General features: G+C 36.2%; 3 protein-coding genes across 3 annotated transcripts; 1 reads left to right on the top strand and 2 right to left on the bottom strand.

The window, feature by feature from the left end:
- Positions 1-1,074: 1,074 nt before the first annotated feature.
- LOC122580295 (DNA repair RAD52-like protein 2, chloroplastic) lies at positions 1,075-8,626 on the bottom strand. The gene is made up of 4 exons (XM_043752572.1): positions 8,154-8,626; positions 7,579-7,616; positions 2,108-2,199; positions 1,075-1,544 (listed from the first exon to the last, which is right to left on the bottom strand). Exons 1-4 carry the CDS (start codon positions 8,483-8,485, stop codon positions 1,404-1,406), a joined length of 603 nt encoding a protein of 200 aa, XP_043608507.1. The 5' UTR covers positions 8,486-8,626; the 3' UTR covers positions 1,075-1,403.
- A 1,534-nt stretch (positions 8,627-10,160) lies between these two features.
- On the top strand, positions 10,161-11,567 carry LOC122579165 (histone-lysine N-methyltransferase ASHR2). Its single transcript, XM_043751277.1, has one exon. It carries the CDS (start codon positions 10,228-10,230, stop codon positions 11,416-11,418), a length of 1,191 nt encoding a protein of 396 aa, XP_043607212.1. The 5' UTR covers positions 10,161-10,227; the 3' UTR covers positions 11,419-11,567.
- Positions 11,568-13,027: 1,460 nt separating this feature from the next.
- LOC122578263 lies at positions 13,028-16,851 on the bottom strand. The gene is made up of 11 exons (XM_043750180.1): positions 16,784-16,851; positions 16,000-16,253; positions 15,759-15,831; positions 15,477-15,601; positions 15,283-15,391; positions 14,808-14,871; positions 14,671-14,726; positions 14,420-14,527; positions 14,076-14,222; positions 13,812-13,982; positions 13,028-13,475 (listed from the first exon to the last, which is right to left on the bottom strand). The coding sequence occupies exons 2-11, from the start codon at positions 16,242-16,244 to the stop codon at positions 13,242-13,244; spliced, it is 1,332 nt and encodes a 443-aa protein (XP_043606115.1). The 5' UTR covers positions 16,245-16,253; positions 16,784-16,851; the 3' UTR covers positions 13,028-13,241.
- Between the last annotated feature and the right edge of the window lie 1,434 nt (positions 16,852-18,285).

Below are 18,285 nucleotides of genomic sequence, written 5' to 3'. Positions count from 1 at the left end.
AAAAAACTACTCGTAATAAACTTGTCACTTCTACAACCATTCTACCTTTGTGTGTACAACTGCCTACATTTTACCTCATACCCCGTTTAGGTATCGTTGTTGTTGTAGTAGTCATGTATCGGATGAAACGAGAACTTTATTGTCTCCTTACATAGTAAAGGAAGTATTATGTACTGATATTGATTCACCACAACCACAAGGGAAATCAATATGGACGACAACTTAATTGACTGAGGTTAACGAACTTGCAAAAGATACTTCTCTTAGTATTACAAATTTAATTAGTTTGTTGCAACTTGTTGTGCGTATTGGAGTCTTAGTTCGTGGCTATTCATTAGTCATTACGATCTGTATCTTATAAACTTCAGAAAAATTCAATGCATGTAGTGGAAGGGGAACAACGAAACAAGTGAAGAGAATGACGGAATGGACGAAAGCATACTTTGAGAAGTTTTGAAACTAGAATCGTGGATTACTAGTTTAACAATTGGTTGATACTTGCCAACTTTCATTATAGTACTCGATCTGGATGATGAACCTTTACCAATTACCATCATCCCGATGTTAGTACTTGTTACATACTTTGGGTTATTGATTTTATGTTATGTGACTCGCTGAACTCATTTTGAGGTAATCCAATTTGGTTTGCGCTGTTGGATGTTGTCTAGTTTTGTTTTAGCCTTTTAGGACTCTGTTAATTAATTGTGTCAGGAAATTGAATTTCTAGGCTAAAAAATTGACTTACTCTTTCATCTCGGCATTCCAGGTTTTAGTTTTCTTACTTTACAAGGCACAAATAATTAATAAAGATTCGTCTAAACATAGATTCTACACTCTCTTACCTCATCTTCATCTTATATCTTAAGATGTATGTTAATCTCCTTCTTAGTCAGGCTTATGAATTCTGGTCAAATACATCATTTTTGATATTGAAAAAGAGATAGCATTGCCGGTTGGACCAGATCGATCATGACCCAGTTAGTCTTCGGTCTCCATTTTGAAAATTTCTGGGCCAGGTTTACACCATTTCAGGCAGAGTGTCCTTACGCACAGGCCTAAATTCTTGGACATATATTTACAAATCAAATTGACTGCATGTATAATATACAACTTCCATGATGGCAGACAACAGTATGCTAATACATTGGATTGGACCATATAGCACCATCTCAAACATGTCATTTAAAGATGACAAGTTATCTATTAATTAAAAAACAAAAGATTTAAACAACATTTATTATATCACTCATGATGACTGGAGGCATGTGTGAACTTTGGAGGTACCTCACCCTTCCGGCATTCATCCAGCCATATAACTTTAAATATTTTAATCCATTTAAATGAAAGGAAACTTTTTACGCTATATTATAAAAACCTTCTCCATGCGAAAATCATAATTGTGCTTAATCTTCATGATAAAGGTACAAGCCAAGTCCAAAACGAGCGCATGCTTTGCAAAAAGCTATTTCTTCAGCCGCAGCAACAGGATCAACATTCTGATCATTGGTGGTAGAGGACACAGTTCCAGTAGATTCACGATGAGCCTGCATTGGGACAGTTTTGATTGAAAAAGTAGTAAACAATAATAGGCAGTTTGGGTGATCCCGGACCAGATTAAAGAACCCCCTCCCAAACCGTCCCCAGACCCAAACCCGCAAAAAAGGAATTTTTACCATCCCATCCCATCCCTGGACCAAGACCCACGTACCCGAACCCGGCCCAAAAAGTCGGGTTTCGGGTTTTTCAGTCGGATATGTTTTTTTATTCTTTTTGCCATCCTACACATAGATCATATGTCATATTTGACTATTCGTAGATGAAGTGTAACCCGAAAGCTAATATAGATGTTTGTAGATATGTAAGAGCTGCTATTCTTTAATACTCAGTATTTTACAGGTACTTGAATTTGATACCAAAAGGAAGTAGATATGCCAATAATATAAAAAGGACACATGGAATACATCGGTGTTAATTACTGGTCATGCAATGAACTGAAAAATGGAAACTCTCGTGCCTCGACTTTGCTTTCATGGGCCTGAATAGTGTCTGATGAATTGTATCTAGCTAAATATAGAGTAACCACTCGGAGATAAAGGTTTAGTCATACCTCTCCATCAGAACCACGTACTGTGACACGATAAACCACAGTCACACTTCCAGTGTCTGAAAAAATTACATCACGTATTTCTCCACACCAACCTAAAGAAATATTGTATAAGTAAGAGAAAAAATATGAGACTTAGCATTGAGTATGAATATAAAATCTAAAAGATAGCGTCTGTGAATACAAGTTCATTAAACAGATAAAGAGCAACCTAATAAACTAAAATACTTGACAAGCCTTATTATATCATAAACACTCCTAAGATGCAGATGGAAGCTTTGTTTAGGTTCTTTAATATAAAAAGTTTGTGGGATGTTCGTGTCAAAGAAGCTATAATAAAATAGATGGAGATTTTATCATTTCAAAAAACAAGTTGGTCTAGATTGAAAAAAAAAAAACATATAATCCTCTTGTGGAAAATCTAATGAGTTCATGGGAAAAGCAACACACTTATGACTCTTCAGGTCAAGTCATGTTTATTAGATTAACTCAAAAAAAAAAAAGAAAAATCAAATCTTAATGATCAAACTTGCAAGATTTGAACAAATGACCTACATATAGAGTTGGCATTTTTTATTTGGTAAGAGAGAGTGATTACAATTTCTCCTAGCTCCAACAAATGAAGCTCCTTTATTATGGAAATACTGGTTGTAAAAAAATATATATAATATAAAACCTACATAATTCATAAGCAGCTTATTGTCCATGAAACATCAGACTAACAATCAGAAAATAAGATACTTGTATAAGGTAATTCACACTCCTATGATCCTGTATACTTTCTAGTCAGTTGTCTAACCTCAGTAACAGACCTTCCCAGTACTAGTATTCATTATTGACCCATATTTAGGACCAACTCTTTCAACTTCTTCAAAATGTACAGGCTGTTAATTAGTCAAATCATAAGATATCAAATTATCCATTGCTTCTACATAATAATGACTACATTTGCTTGCCTACTTATCATGCATTTTCATACAACAACACGAATTTGATCAAAAACTTCTCATGCTATGCTGTAAGGACCAAAGATAAACTTGTAATCTGATAAGCCAATACATACTTAGTATCTCTTATGTCTAATTATATACTAATTAGTTCAGATTAATTTTAATAATTGGTTACCCCTGCATTAACCATCACCTACAAACCCTTCCTACTAGGCTACTATCACCTACCCCCCCACCCCCTTTTTCCTGATTTCATGTATTTATTACTTTTCTTGAAGCAGGCCGCAGCAATAGATAAACATATATTGAATTTATTAACCGAACGTAAGGAGATGGTATTGAATTTATTACTGTTTGAAACAAACACAACACACTTCCATACACCTACTTGGACCTGCAAACCAAACTTGTAGTAAAAATGCGAACAATGAACTGTTAGGAACAGCCCTTAGCCATAGCACAACGGAAGCAATTAAACAAGAAGATAACAACCAGAAACTAGATAATCGACACAAGAATTTAACGTGGTTCGGCCCCAGTGGGGGGCCTAGTCCACCGGCTGCAACTAGGTTAATTTATTAAGCTCTGAATCATAAGATTACAATTACAATAAGGAGATATATATATATAAGAGAACAACTAGGGTTAAAAATTTGGTCCCCAAGGAAACCTAAGCAGGCCTCCTTAATAGATCGGGCCTTACTGACTAGCAAGCCTTCAAACCCAACAATCTCCCACTCGAAGGCCTTGCCAAAAAACTTCAGCCCGCTATTCAAACAAACAACATTCCCGTCATCTAGTAACTCCAGTAATCTTCAGATAAGCGAAATCCTCCAAGCCTTCAGTTCCAAGAACAAATTAAACTTCAAAACAGAAGTTCCCAAGTCTTTAATTCTCCATGAACAAGCTAAGATTTCAATAAAAACAGATAGGAACAGAAGTCTTCACAGGTCCAGCTCCCAAGAACAAACCAAACTTCAATCCATGCATCCCAAGTGTACCTAGTTGCAACGGCCCTTTTCATCAGAGTTACCTGAAAGGCCCATTGAAGCTGTAAACCGCTCCAATACAGTCAGACACAACTGACTCAGTCATGGCAAAGATCACCAATGACTCATCCTCAATCTCAACCGGCCCCTACTGATTTGAAATACCGGATCCAGAGACTCCAGAGGAACAACACTCTCCACTAGCGGTAACATCACATGAGAGATTTCATTCGGAACCCTGGTCTTCAGAACTCAACGTCGATTTCAACATATGTCAACACACTCCTTGTGCTCCCACTGTTACAAAATCCCGTCCAAGTTCAAACCTCCGAATACGCTCGAACAGATTACCTGAAAGTCCCAAAGTCCTCTACCGCGCACCAGACTCGTGTAACTCTCGAATCCGCGAGCCAAGACTTTTCTCCGAAAGTTGGTTCAATTCTTCGGGTAGTGCAGTATTCTGCACACTCCAAAAGTCTAAACAACAGACCAATGCTTCACTACAGTAGGTAACATAAAATGAAGCAAACCAAAATCTGTAACAAGAGTCTTCACTGCCTTCCAATGACCCCCAATGCATCAACCCAGACACATTCTCATAAGCAGAATTTTATCAACCTCGGGGGGTCCTAAAACCTTGAGCACCTCATGCAACCTCACAAGTCAACTACGCACAGCTCCCACTCTCTCTGTTATTCCAACCATGCTAAACCAGACTTCATGTGACGAACCTCCACTCGTTTCGAACCAGCGAAAACCTTCACCCAATACCAGTACAAAGATCCATTCAAAAGTCAAACCACTTGTATCCAGACCAGTTAAAAGCAACGATCAATAACAGTAGAGAAAACAAGCATTAGTTCCATGACTTGACTAACTTTTTTTCACTCGTGTCAACACTAGCAACCCGGAACAAGAATACTTATAACTCAAAGCACTCCAAACCAGCTAGTTCTATTTTCTTCATAAACGGTACCACATCCAATAGAAATCCAATCCAATCCAAAACACATGTATATACCCGGGTGAACAAAGGCTTAACCCTAATCAACCTAATACCTTGTTTCAATGGACTAACTTCAAACAATGGTACTTATCTTCTTTTCTTGTCTAATCGATCAAGGTAATATCACAGCAACAAACTTAGTAACAACCACCCGCAAAAAACCACACCCTAATCATGAATCAGAATAAACCGAGATCCAACTCAAAGAATAAACTGAACAGAGACAGTACCTCACAGTACCTCAACCTCTGATTAATGACGAACAAGAATGTCATGATGATAACCAAGAACTGTAGCCAAATATCTTCTCGAACAAGAAAACAATGCTTTCATCATCTTCCAATCGATCAATAACACCAAATAACCCCAAAAAACAGGAACCCTAATAGAGCTCCAAGTGGCGGCGGCTAACAGCAGCAGAGACGGCTGCAACAGTGGCGGTGGACAGGTGGTTGTTTGGTAAAACAATGGCGGAACAGCAGCTAAACAGCTGCAATCCAGAACCAGAACACATCTGACCGAACAAGAAAATAGCAAACAGCAGCAGCAGCAACAACAGTTCCATCAGCTAAATTAAAAGATTCAGCAGCAACGGCAGCTGAACAGCCAAATAACGGCAGCAAACAGCAGCAGAAAAACTGCAAACAGCGGCTGAACAGCAGATTTCAGCAGCTGAACAGCAACAGACAGCTGCAAATCAGCAGCAAACAGCTGTGGACAAGGGTAGAAAAAACTTTAATCGTAGTGGCTGTGGCAGGTGGTACAGCAGCTCTGCACGGTTGCGAAAGAAAACGGCGAACAAGAGAGGCAAAACTGAAACCCTAATCGGCAAAAATAGCAGCCCCTTAATTGAACCTTTATGGCTTTATCTCTGTTACCACTTGTTAGGAACAGCCCTTAGCCATAGCACAGCGGAAGCAATTAAACAAGAAGATAACAACCAGAAACTAGATAAACGACACAAGAATTTAACGTGGTTCGGCCCCAGTGGGGGCCTAGTCCACCGGCTGCAACTAGGTTATTTTATTAAGCTCTGAACCATAAGATTACAATTACAATAAGGAGATATATATAGGAGAACAGCTAGTGTTAGAAACTTGGTCCCCAAAGAAACCTAAACAGGCCTCCTTAATAGATCGGGCCTTACTGGCCAGCAAGCCTTCAAACCAACATGAACTTGATAAAAACTACCACTGGATAAGCCTTCACTAGGCATTTAAACCTTAGTTATCATAAGTTCATAACAGCATAACCTTCTGGGAACTGAACCTGCTTTATTACCTAAGAACAAAATCTTTGAAAAAGCTAAGGCTCCTCACATCATATGCACCACGAATGATTGAATCCTAGTCAACTGTAGGACCACTACCTTGCATAAATCCTACCATAGCTCCTGTTAGTGAGTCCCCGAGTTTTATATATGTATTTCTAATTTCTAGTTAGACTACATCTTGTAAGTGGCCAACCCTATCCTCTGTTACTTATCTATAATAAACTACGCTTGTACATATGTTTTGTCTCGATGACGCACAAAACAATGTATAACCCATCCTTAAGTATCAATGTACAACTAGAGCCAGTTGTCACAATATTAGTTTAGGAATCAAAATATCACCTCGTGTATTTATCAACAACATAGTGCATCCCAAAAAGCTTAAAGTTTGATATTAAATTGCCCCAATAGGTTCTTCAGCTCGTGGTAATGAGACTTTTAACTAAATCCAACACATAATTAAAACTGTTTAAGCCATGTTTATACTCTTGGATTTCCCACTTTCCCCTGCCTTAAATATCTGCCGGGCAACAATGCAAGTATATGAACAAGAAATAAAAAAAGAAACCACAAGAATTTTTAACATGATTAGGTACGCTCCATGAAATCATGATACGATCAATGGATAAATCCTATATCAAAAGCATCCCCGATGGAAACCCTATGTACTACTATTTTAATATTTATAACCATACACCCCTGAAACATACAGGAAACCTATTGGGTCGGGCCAATGCAATACAAAACTATGTCACGACTCACGACCACTTGGTGCCTAACAGCCCTCAGCCTGCTCAGGTTACTTATCCCTTTGAAATTCCATTTTGGGTTTTCCAGCTTCCTATTGGGGGTTAAGGTCAGTTTATAATTGTATATGGATCCACTATATTTTTCTACCTTAAACATGTAGACTCATTGGTTTAGAGGGCATTAAAAAGGTATCCTGGATTCAATCTATAAATCAGGAAGTATGAGTTGGTTGAGCCACAGCCCACAATCTGAGTGCCGTTAAGCTGTGTGGTCTGGTATGGGCCGGTTAGGTTGTCAGTAAAGCAACATTTTTTGGGACATAAGCTAAATAACAAAGTTATCTATATAATCTTTTTATTTTTAAAAACTCAGCTAAAGAAATCCAGACATATTTAACTTGATCATTAAAATTTTGGAGTATAGTAATAATAATAATAATAATAATAATAATAATAATAATAATAATAATAATAATAATAATAATAATAAAAGATAGATTAAGGCACCTGGAGCATAGAAACTTAGCATCCTATTTGCATGATACCTACAAATTACCAACAAAATTTCAGATCATAATAATACTAATACTAATTGGTGGTGATCATTTGAAAACTAAAATTTGCATGAAAACCAGAAAACTGGCCAAACACATTGTGATTGGAAACTAAACACAATGTGTTTATAGCTGCCCGCCACTACCACAGCAGCATAATTGCCGGAAATTGTGATGGCGAAGCCCTTAATCGAACAGCTGCACCATTCAGGGGGCTTCGCTCTTCACGGTCGGCAACCTCGAGGCATTTATAAAGGGGTTGGAAGCCGGACGCATATGGGAATGGTGTGGATTTAATGGTCGGCGATCCAAGAGATAATGTGGTGGTTTGATATGGTACGGGCGCTGCCCTTACTGCCATGGCATAAACACATTGTGTTTCGTTTCTAATCACAGTTGGTTTTCACACAAATTTTAGTTTTCAAATGAACATTTCACTAATACTAATATATACGAAAACAAAGTGTAAGTATAGATATAGATGGATGTATATATACATAGATATATATAAAGAAAGAAGGGAAATACCAAGGGATGGAAGCAGACTGAGAAGAATTTTTGACAATGATATTATCATTGATCCGTTTATTGAGATCACGGAGGATCTCAGCTAAAGGCCGAGTAATGCATGAAGAGGTTATGTCAAATGGAACCACGTAATTACTGTTTGAAGAATCCCCCAGTGATGCACTAACACAATTATTATTTCTTCTTTTTCTATTACTATTACAATTTTTAATGTTATTGTTTGACTTAAATGATAAATTAGAGCGGGGATTGAATGTAATCGGGGATTTGGTGGCAAGTGTTGGATGTGTTATCAAGGTGGTGGCGCACTGGACGGTGGTGGCGGTGGTCATTTTATGATTTATTATCCGGCCAGGGTGATTGAGGCGGTGGACCGGTGGTGGAGTGGAATTGAAGAAAGGGGTTGGAGGCGGGTAGGTAGGGGTTTTTAATATTTATTTTTTAATTAATCGTGTAGTTGTACACTTGTATTGTACTCGTACTAGATTAGAATGGCCAAAGGGGGTAGTTGCCAGAATAAAAACTACATATTCAATTCCTATTTAAATTTGTTTATTGCCAAAACAAAATGCCGATTACTATGTCAATAAACTATAGTGTTTGACTTTATTTTTTTTTTATTTGTTTTTAATAACTAAACAAAGTCTCTAGAGTTTAGACTCGTTAACGTGAACTTGCATTGTTTTTTTCTTTCAAGTCAAATATAATGTCTTAAAAATCAGATCTTTATAGTCGAATTGTTTTGTTGATTAACAATAGTCGAATAAGTAGTTAGTTTAACACTTTAACTGGGTTGACTTATGTATTAATAATGACAAAATCCTTTCAACTTTGTTCTGAACCTAGGTAAATTAGAGAGCTACAACTCTACGAGCTATATATTTTTTCAAATATTGTTTGGTGATTGGCATCTATTTTGTGACTTTTAGATCACATATTCAAGTCCCATTTGACACATTTGAAATACAAAGATAGTCCTTTATAAAGGTTTGAATTTTGGTATACCTATGTACGAGTATAAATGAGTAGGGTTCACACTTATTAATTGTCGTGTCATTTGACACATGCCTCTACCCCTTAACTTACATCTTCATAAGTTAGGTGTTTCAAAATTGGATATATATGAATTTACTTTAGATACACGTAACTAATATGATACTAAAAGCATATAGATTATTTTCTTGTAATAATTAAGTGTTTTAAGCAATCATATCTTTTTGTATACTAAAAACAGTTGTTTTAATAATTTATCTACCAATTATAATACTTGAGTTTATCAAATTACCTGTTTGCTTTCGATTTTGACTATTTGTTATTATCTATACTACCTATATAAACAAACTAACCCCTCTCCCATTTAACCCTCTACCTTTGAATTACCTAATATACCCTCTACATTTAAACTACCTCCACACATCTTATCCCTGAAATTTCGAAATTACCCTCAATAAAAAAAACCTCACAATTATCTAAAACCCTTATTGTTATAAAATCCTCATTAACTCTAAAACTATTGCTGAAGGTATTGTTACGGATAAGAAAAACATCTTAATTGTCATTAAATATATTACAAAATGTTTAAACAATAATTACCTTTTTATAACTCACGAAATTACGAACCAATTATGTTCTTTGTATATTCCTATTAAATTTTAATTTTTGACTATTTATTTTTTTAATTGTCTTGGTCCCCTCCCCTACAACTGTAAGTAGTTATTTTTCATAGTTATTTTTCACTTCATTATTTTTTGCACCTAATCCGCGACTTATTTTTAGAATGATATATACGGTTAGATCCTTCATTGACACATCTCATGAAAGTAAACTGAATGCTATAAACCGTTACGGTGTCTAAAGTCGCCGCTGCAACGGTGTGACTCATAAATATAAATCCCAAGAATTTTCATAAAATTTATTGTGAATTTACCATTTGCACCACATGGAAACGGTTCACTATAATTACGAGAGATAGACAGAGACGTAGACTGTAAATTTTAGACATGGGAAACTAAAATTTGTTGAAGAAAAGAAATAGAAACCCTTCCAAAACCCTAATCCTGTCACTCACCGAGCAATGGAAACACCGGCCGCCATAAGCATGATTGAAATCCCTGGAAGAGGAAGATCAATGGTGGCTCTCCGCCCCTTAAAAGCCGGCGAAGTCATCCTCAAAGACTCACCAATCATCCTCTACTCCGCCCTTCCGTTTCACCCTACTAACCCCCAAAACATTTACTGTTCAAATTGCTTCATAAAAATCTCAAATCACCCCCAAAAAATTTCTTGCCCAACTTGCAGCAGCTCTCAATTCTGCACCCCAAATTGCCAAGCAGTTGCTTCAACCACTTCACACACTCCCTGGGTTTGCCAAATGACATCTTACCTCCAACCATACTTCTCCGAAAACCGCCTTCCTTTTGATACACAACTGCAAGCCCGGTATCTTGTTTCGGCTTACAATCTTGCAGTTGTTTCACCAACAAAGTTTCAGACACTGCTGTCTCTTGATGGATCAGGTGGAGGAGAGTCAGACCAGACTGTAAATTTCCTGCATTCGTTAATCGGGTCGGTCTGCAAACCAATGCCGGCCGAAATTGGCTTCTGTTTGGAGTTGACATGTGCTTTGTTGGCTAAAGATAAGGTTAATGCGTTCGGGTTAATGGAACCGTTTGATGAGGAGAGGGAAGAGAGGTCGGTTAGGGCGTATGGGATTTACCCTGTGGCTAGTTTTTTTAACCATGATTGTTTGCCTAATGCTTGCAGGTTTGATTACATTGATGTTTCTGATGGAATGAATGTGGGTAAGAATAGTGAGATTAGTATTAGGATGATTCATGATGTGGTGGAAGGGAGGGAGATTTGTTTGAGTTATTTTCCGGTGAATTTGAAGTATTCTGAGAGGCAAAAGAGGTTGAAAGATGAGTACGGGTTTGCTTGTGAGTGTGATCGGTGTAAAGTTGAGGCGAATTGGTCTGATAGTGAGGATGACGGCGTGGAGATGGACGACGGTGATGATGGCAAGGATGAAGGGGAAGAAACGACTATGGATGAGGATGTCGATGAAGAAATGGAAGGTCAAGATGGCAGTGTTGTGTTGAATGGGGATGAGGGTGAGTTTCCTCACTCGTACTTCTTTTTGAATTACATGTGTGATCGAAAGAATTGCTGGGGGACGTTGGCTCCCCTGCCTCCATCTGTTGCCACAAGTCATTCTGTAATGGAGTGTAATGTTTGTGGCAATTTTAGAAAACTTGATCAGGTATGATCAAGCAGTACTAGATACTTGACGTGGTTTATTTAAGTTCATCTGTGTCTTGGTGTGTTTGACCAGTCTGTAGTTGATGAATGGCCCTTTGTATTTGGGATTACATGTTTTGAATGCTTCCAATAACTTATAATAAGTTTTATTTAGTACTCGTTCATCCAAACATAATGAACTAGGTCGTGTTACATATAAGTTCTTTTCTTAGGTCATAATGTCATGATGAACTAGGTCGTGGTTTATTTTGGGTTGATATGTATTGACAATAAGTCGGGTTAGATGGGCCATTATGATCAACATGCATATGTTTGAGGGGGTATCAATATGTCTATTTTAAATCACATTATGCTGGAAAATTAAGAACAGAATTAGATGATTGTTCTGATACGGTGAAATTGTTGTATTGCAAACTCATTAATCGGATGAGACCATTCAACTCAAATGATATATGAGTACATAGTTTTAAAAGAGCAATTTTACTGAATCAAACCAATAAAATCATATGATTTATGAGTTTTGATATAACTTACAACTCTCAACAAAATCTCACCTATGAACTGTTGCTAATCTTATTAGTTCTTGTGTTTGTGGACTGGTAGATATTTCTATTGAAGATGGTTTGTTTGAAAAAAGCATAAGATCTTCAAACATGATTTTTTTGTTTGACAAACCTTAGAAAACTTGTTTTTCATTCTTGGAGACACAAAAACACATCCATTTCACATCCTTCCTCTTTCCACCCGTTCTCCCTCCCTCTCCCATACTCTACCAGATCCTGCCAACCACCGCTAAACCGCTGTTGACCATACCTCAACTGCTACTGCCGACCACCACTAAGCCAGCCGCACACCCTTCTACCACCACCACAGAATTGCCGGCTGCCACTAACTACCACCACCGGTACCTTCTTGTCTTCTTTTTTCTTCCTTGATTGTAAACTTTATTTCATTTTTTTCATCTTCAATTCTAAATTTGCGTATGTTTTTGTTGCTTTTAGTTCTAAGTTGGATGATTTTAGATCTGATTTTGACTCTTTTACACGTATAGCTGATTTGGGTTTGCATGAAGATCGATCCTTTTGGTGAAACACAAACAAGTTCAATGTTTTAATAAAGTTTTTAGAACATTAAGACAGGTAACATGTTTAAAATAACAAGTACAACCTAATAGTTACACCAGTAAAAAAGGAGATGCCCAACAGAGCAACTGAAACCAATTCAAGAGATACCGTTCAGTTTGTTTATATGCTATGCCTTATGACAAAGATTCTTCTTACAAAGATGATTTCACTTCTACATCATTGCAAGTCTCGCCTAGATGAAGGTGTCATTTGTGAGATGGATCTATCAAGCTTGTTTATATTTGTATGTTCATATGTTTGTAAGTTTGATGTTGACACTTGTTTGGACAATGACCTAACATGGAAAACCTTATTTTTATAGGCCCAACATGAACCACCTTATTTTTTGTATCATGTGAAACTTGAACCAATGATATCCTCATTACAGATTTACAGGTCAAAGCCTCTTATTACGCACCTAATCAATAACAGTGAGATTTATGTGACGCATGACATGTTAATTATACCTCGATCATTGCAATACAACACCAATTTCCTAAATGTATCTTCGCATTAGTTCCAATATGCATTTACAAACCTACATGTATAGTTATCAGTATATGTATTGATGTATAGATTGGTGATGCAAATCTAATCGCTAGTCATGTAATTACAAGTCGCATAATCATTGATCATACATACCCGATGTGTACTCTTTTTTGTTTTTGGCAACATATTTGTATTAACGCGTGATAATGGTGCCTTCTTATGGCTTCAAAAGTCTCGTACCAGCATTTGTAATTATCCAAGAGGAAATAGTATCCACTAGCAAATCGAATTCCTTCGAAAGATCTGCACGAAGAACTGTAGAGTCTACTCCTAATGAATTGCTTACTTCTTTGGCAACCGTTTCTAATGGTGTACCTGCTGTCAAATTTGCCCAAAACTCTCCACTGCGGTTTACAGCATCTATCATCCCTGGCGGAACATCTGGTAAAGCCTGATGAATACAAACAAATGTAGTTTTTGTTAATATTGAACGCTTATCTCAGAAATCGACGTGAAAACTTCCGCCTATTTGCTTATGAATGGGTCAATTTAGATTGTGATTTATCTCAAAAGGGTCAATAAATTGACTCAAAGAGGAACTGGTCGAATAGGTTGAACGAGTCAAATGAGTTGAAAATAAACTAAATTATAAGTGGGCACAAAGTGTTTTTGAGTCAACCCAACCCTGCATGTTTCACCAGTACAAAACATGTCCTATTTTGACCTATTACCCATCCATCCACTTGCCCTGCCTAGATGACCACCTTGCTCGGAAGTATGAATATACCTGCTGTAGAGGAAGTCCATGATCCCCAGGCAGAGAACGAATTGACATATCCAGCACTGAACTAATGGCAGCCTCTGAGCTAAGCACCTGAGCTAGGACAGCGGTTTCATCAATTGTATCATCTTTGAATTTGACTAGAAGATTCCTTGAGATTCCATAGTACGATTTTATCTGGACATATAGATCAATATCAACAATCATGTAAATTTATCTATTATAAATGAATCATATGTGTGCACAGACAACAATAGCAGCTTTACGTACTAGTCTACGAGTTTCTTCTGGTTTCGGAGAGAAATTTTCTCTTCCATTAGCCAAGTCCATGTACAATGGAGGAAGTTGTTCCACCAGAGGTATAACTTGCTTCATAATGGGAGGAAGGTTCTCTAAGTTTTTCAGAGTCATCTCAGCCTGCATATATTAGAAATGGAAAAACAGTTGAATGCAGAAGAGTCATACTCATTAAGTGGTGGAAAGGAAGGGATACAAATTGTATGTACTTAAATTATCTAAAATATGAGTAGTAAATAATAATGACATACTCCAAGTAAAGGGATGCAGCAAAAGTTAATCAATCATCAGAGGAATTCTAAAGTATTATTACTTACCCCCATACGGATTGTTGGTGAAGATGCAATCTGTGACAAGATTGGTCCAATGCTTTGTGCCATTGGTAAAAGAACAGGTGAGAATAACGGGACCGCCAGGCTGGCATCCTGAAACATCAGTAGAAATACTACTTATCTAATACATGGTAATTGATTCTTATGCCGTTCAAACGAGTGCTACCAACACACAATCACTCACTTACAAGTTACAAACACACTACAAGCGAATGATGGAAGAGAAATGGCTATACCTTGTTATTAAATGCCATATATATGTTACCACACCTCTGCACAGCATACCTAGAACCTGTCTAACAAAAACTTCATTTCTCATCACGGAATCTAAAAAAGACAAAGTACTACTTGAAACTTGAAAAAAGACAGATACCAATCAAAAGGTGGATGACAGATCCTAAAGAATGTCCAATTCCAAAAGATGGAAGATCACGAACCTATATACAGACCAACTTCGTTTCAGTACGAAAACAAATAGAAAGAGACTTCATATAAGGTCATTGCACAATTAAAATTGACCCTTTTTGTTGTCACCCATAAATAGGTACGTAAATTAAAAAAAGTTTAAGTTAAAGGCAATCTTCAATCTTGTCAGCAGGTAACCAATACTTTGGTTGCCACGCCAGGAAAAAAATAACTAGCTAAAATTTATAAAATATTATTGGCCAAGTCACGAATTACTTTGAATTGAAGATTTTTAAAGTAGGTTTGAAAGTTTTGGAGTATTAACGGGCGACATAAGAAGGTTACACAAACAAAAATCAGACCAAAGTTGGTTCCTTCCTTCCATATGCAATAACACATTACATTAACCAACAAATTTCTGTAAATGACTGTCTAAAACTCACTGTTTCATCCAGATATCTAAGACACCTGTCGAATTTAAACTGGACTTCATCTGCAATGAAGAAGTGATCAAAGCCACTAGCATAAGGTGTTGCTATCACTAATACACCCCTAGACAGCAACAGAAAGAAACATTTTATAAGAATTTAAGCACCAGCGCATTCATATAGACATGTAACCATATAAGATCACTTACTTCTCTGAAAGGCGCTCAAGAAACAAACGATAGGTGAGCTGAGGGGCTGCCCCAACAAAAATGCCACCAATAAAATGCACAACAGCCACTGGCTTTAAATTTCTAGGTCTCAATACCCAGGCTCCCTGAAATTGCATAAATTATATTAAATCATAGACCTTATATGTGATCAAGAGCTATCACTACAAATGGTTGTTTATAATTAATCTAGAGTGCAGTGTAAATAAACAATGAGAAAACATCCACTGGAACTAAAAGTAGAATGCTTATAGTATGCAATACCTCAACTTCTTGCCAATCTCTTGAACCACCCCACCCACCACCTTGAGATTGCCGTACAGTCTCAGTTAGTAACCTATAAGATACACGAGATATCTATGATTATCGTGAACTACTTAACTCATACGGCCTACATAATTAGCACATGTTATACATCATATGATAAAAACTACTCACTATAAACCTACACTAGGAGCGTATAATAAATTACATTTAGTTTCAAATGAGCAGAATATTTTCTGACCTCTCAATGTCTCTGTAAATCTGTATGCCAGTTTGTTGGGGTTGGTTGGTGTTGCTTTGCTGGCCGTTGGAATCACGACATATTACCTTAAAGCTATCGAATTTACGAAAACTGACAACAGATGACTGTGGATGATGTTGGAGATGATGATGAATACCAAAATGATTATTGGGGCACAGTCTAGACTCAACAACTTGTGGTGGGGAGCTAAATTGCCAATGCGGTATCCGTAACGAACTGGCCATGCCTATCAACTATTTCACAATCAATCAATCAATTAATCTCAAATACGATCATACACAAAATAAACGGTGCATTTAGTTTCAGAAAATTTTAATTTTTTCCTGCCAAAACCATCCCAAGTTTTCGTCTTTTTTAGTTATAAGTAAACGAGAGCAAGTTAAATTTGCACAAAAGTTTTAATTTAAACATGTCTTCTGTTTTCATTGAAAAACTTTCTGGATATTATCTGCAACTCCTATCCAACAGTTTTTAGTTTAGTGGTAATTGTTTACTGAAAATCAAAACTGTAGATATCTGTCTTTTATTATAGATTTAACATGACAAATATACAAACAAGGAAAAGATATAAATAAATAAAAGGAATTCATTATAATAATAAAACTAGTAATAACATATATAAAAAATTCGGGTTAGAAGAATCACTTAACTTATAATAATCATAATAATAAATAAATAAATACTCGTACATAAATGGGGAAACCAACGGATGAGTAGAACAAAATAGAAAGAAAGTGGCAAGAAAGAAAGAAAAATAACTCACCGGGGGAAGAGGAGGAGCAAAAAGAAGCTGAGAGTCAGAGAGAGACACACTACAATATAAAATTACTATTACTACAGTATAAATTTTAATAAATAAATATGGATTATTATTATTATTAGTTTTTTTAATAATGTTTTATTGATTCCAAAACTGAAAACTTCCAAATTACTAGTTGTAGTTTGAGCCGTGCTCGCAACATTTCTATTTTATTCCCATCTATGGGTGGTGGTGGTGTATAAAAATTGACCATGTATTTTTTATTTTTTATTTTTGTTGATAAGCTGTTTTTACTTTTATCATTTTTTCATTAAATTTTTATGTTTGTTTTTTAGTTTTATCTAAGATAAAAAGGAAAAGACTTTAAAGGATGAATAAGAAAAAAAGAAAGGAAATAGTTTTAGTATAAGATCTATCATATTATATAGGGTGTAAGAAATGAACCAAAAAATCAAAAAAATGATTCGAACCGTGTGATACGAAACTGAAAAACCAAAATTCAAAATAAATATGAAATTGAGTATTTGAACACCTTTTGAAATCTTTCAAGGTGTCTTGCTACTGTCGTCACCTTAAAAATGTTTTTTTAAAACATAATAATCTTTAAGAAAGATGTTACAAATCATTTTGATTATTCTCATTTCATCTTAGGCATGCGTGACTCGAGTTTCGCATACTTCCAAATTGGATGTCATTGTGGTGTCTCAAATGCTAATTGCTAACTAATTACTAACTCATTGTTTAAAAAAAAATTACTTTTACTTTTCTATAAAAGGTAAAATCAGCCTAGAAGATTAAGTTTATCGATAAAAATGTATGTATATAAGTATAAAGATTAAAGGTCTTCTCCAACCGCTCCCAACAATACGATTTTCACTTCATTCATCAGTCATGTCACATCAACACTTCTAAACCGACACACTGTCGATGATAAAACCTCTTCACTTTTAAACACATATACACACACATTTTAAACCGTTCCCAATTGACAATGCAAGAAAAGAAGGATTGTCGATGATGTTACTTCATGATCTCAGGTTCTTCCTCGGCCCCTTTCTCATGTCTTTGCTTTTCAGTATGTTACAACTGAAGACCTCTTCGGTTTCAACCGAAAACAATTGTTGGCGTCGGCGCGGATTGTTAAGTTTTCAAAAAAGATTTAGAACTTAGCAAGCTTAAGTCATTGCAAAAGACCTTGGAAGATTAAATAAGTTAAATCTTAAACGATTAAAAAATCGTTAACCCATGATACTATAATAAACCCATTTTATAAATGTTTTAATACACAGGTTGAGTTCAGCTCAAACAAGCCAAAGCTTAGATAAATTCACGCTTAGCTTTGTTCGGTAACCCCTACTTAGTGTTCGTTATTGCAGTGGCAACACCAAGCCGAGGCTAAAATTCTAAATGACAAAGCTTTATTTGGCATTTTAAAATTTAATTGCTTTTGGCAAAAAAACAAACTCTTAAACCAAAAGTTTTCTAAGAGCATCCATAAAGGTGTA

The sequence above is a fragment of the Erigeron canadensis genome, chromosome 8 (genome assembly GCF_010389155.1).
Source record: "Erigeron canadensis isolate Cc75 chromosome 8, C_canadensis_v1, whole genome shotgun sequence".
Classification (NCBI taxonomy): domain Eukaryota; kingdom Viridiplantae; phylum Streptophyta; class Magnoliopsida; order Asterales; family Asteraceae; genus Erigeron; species Erigeron canadensis.
Note: the sequence above shows the minus strand (reverse complement) of the source record. Positions and strands in the feature narration are given on the sequence as shown.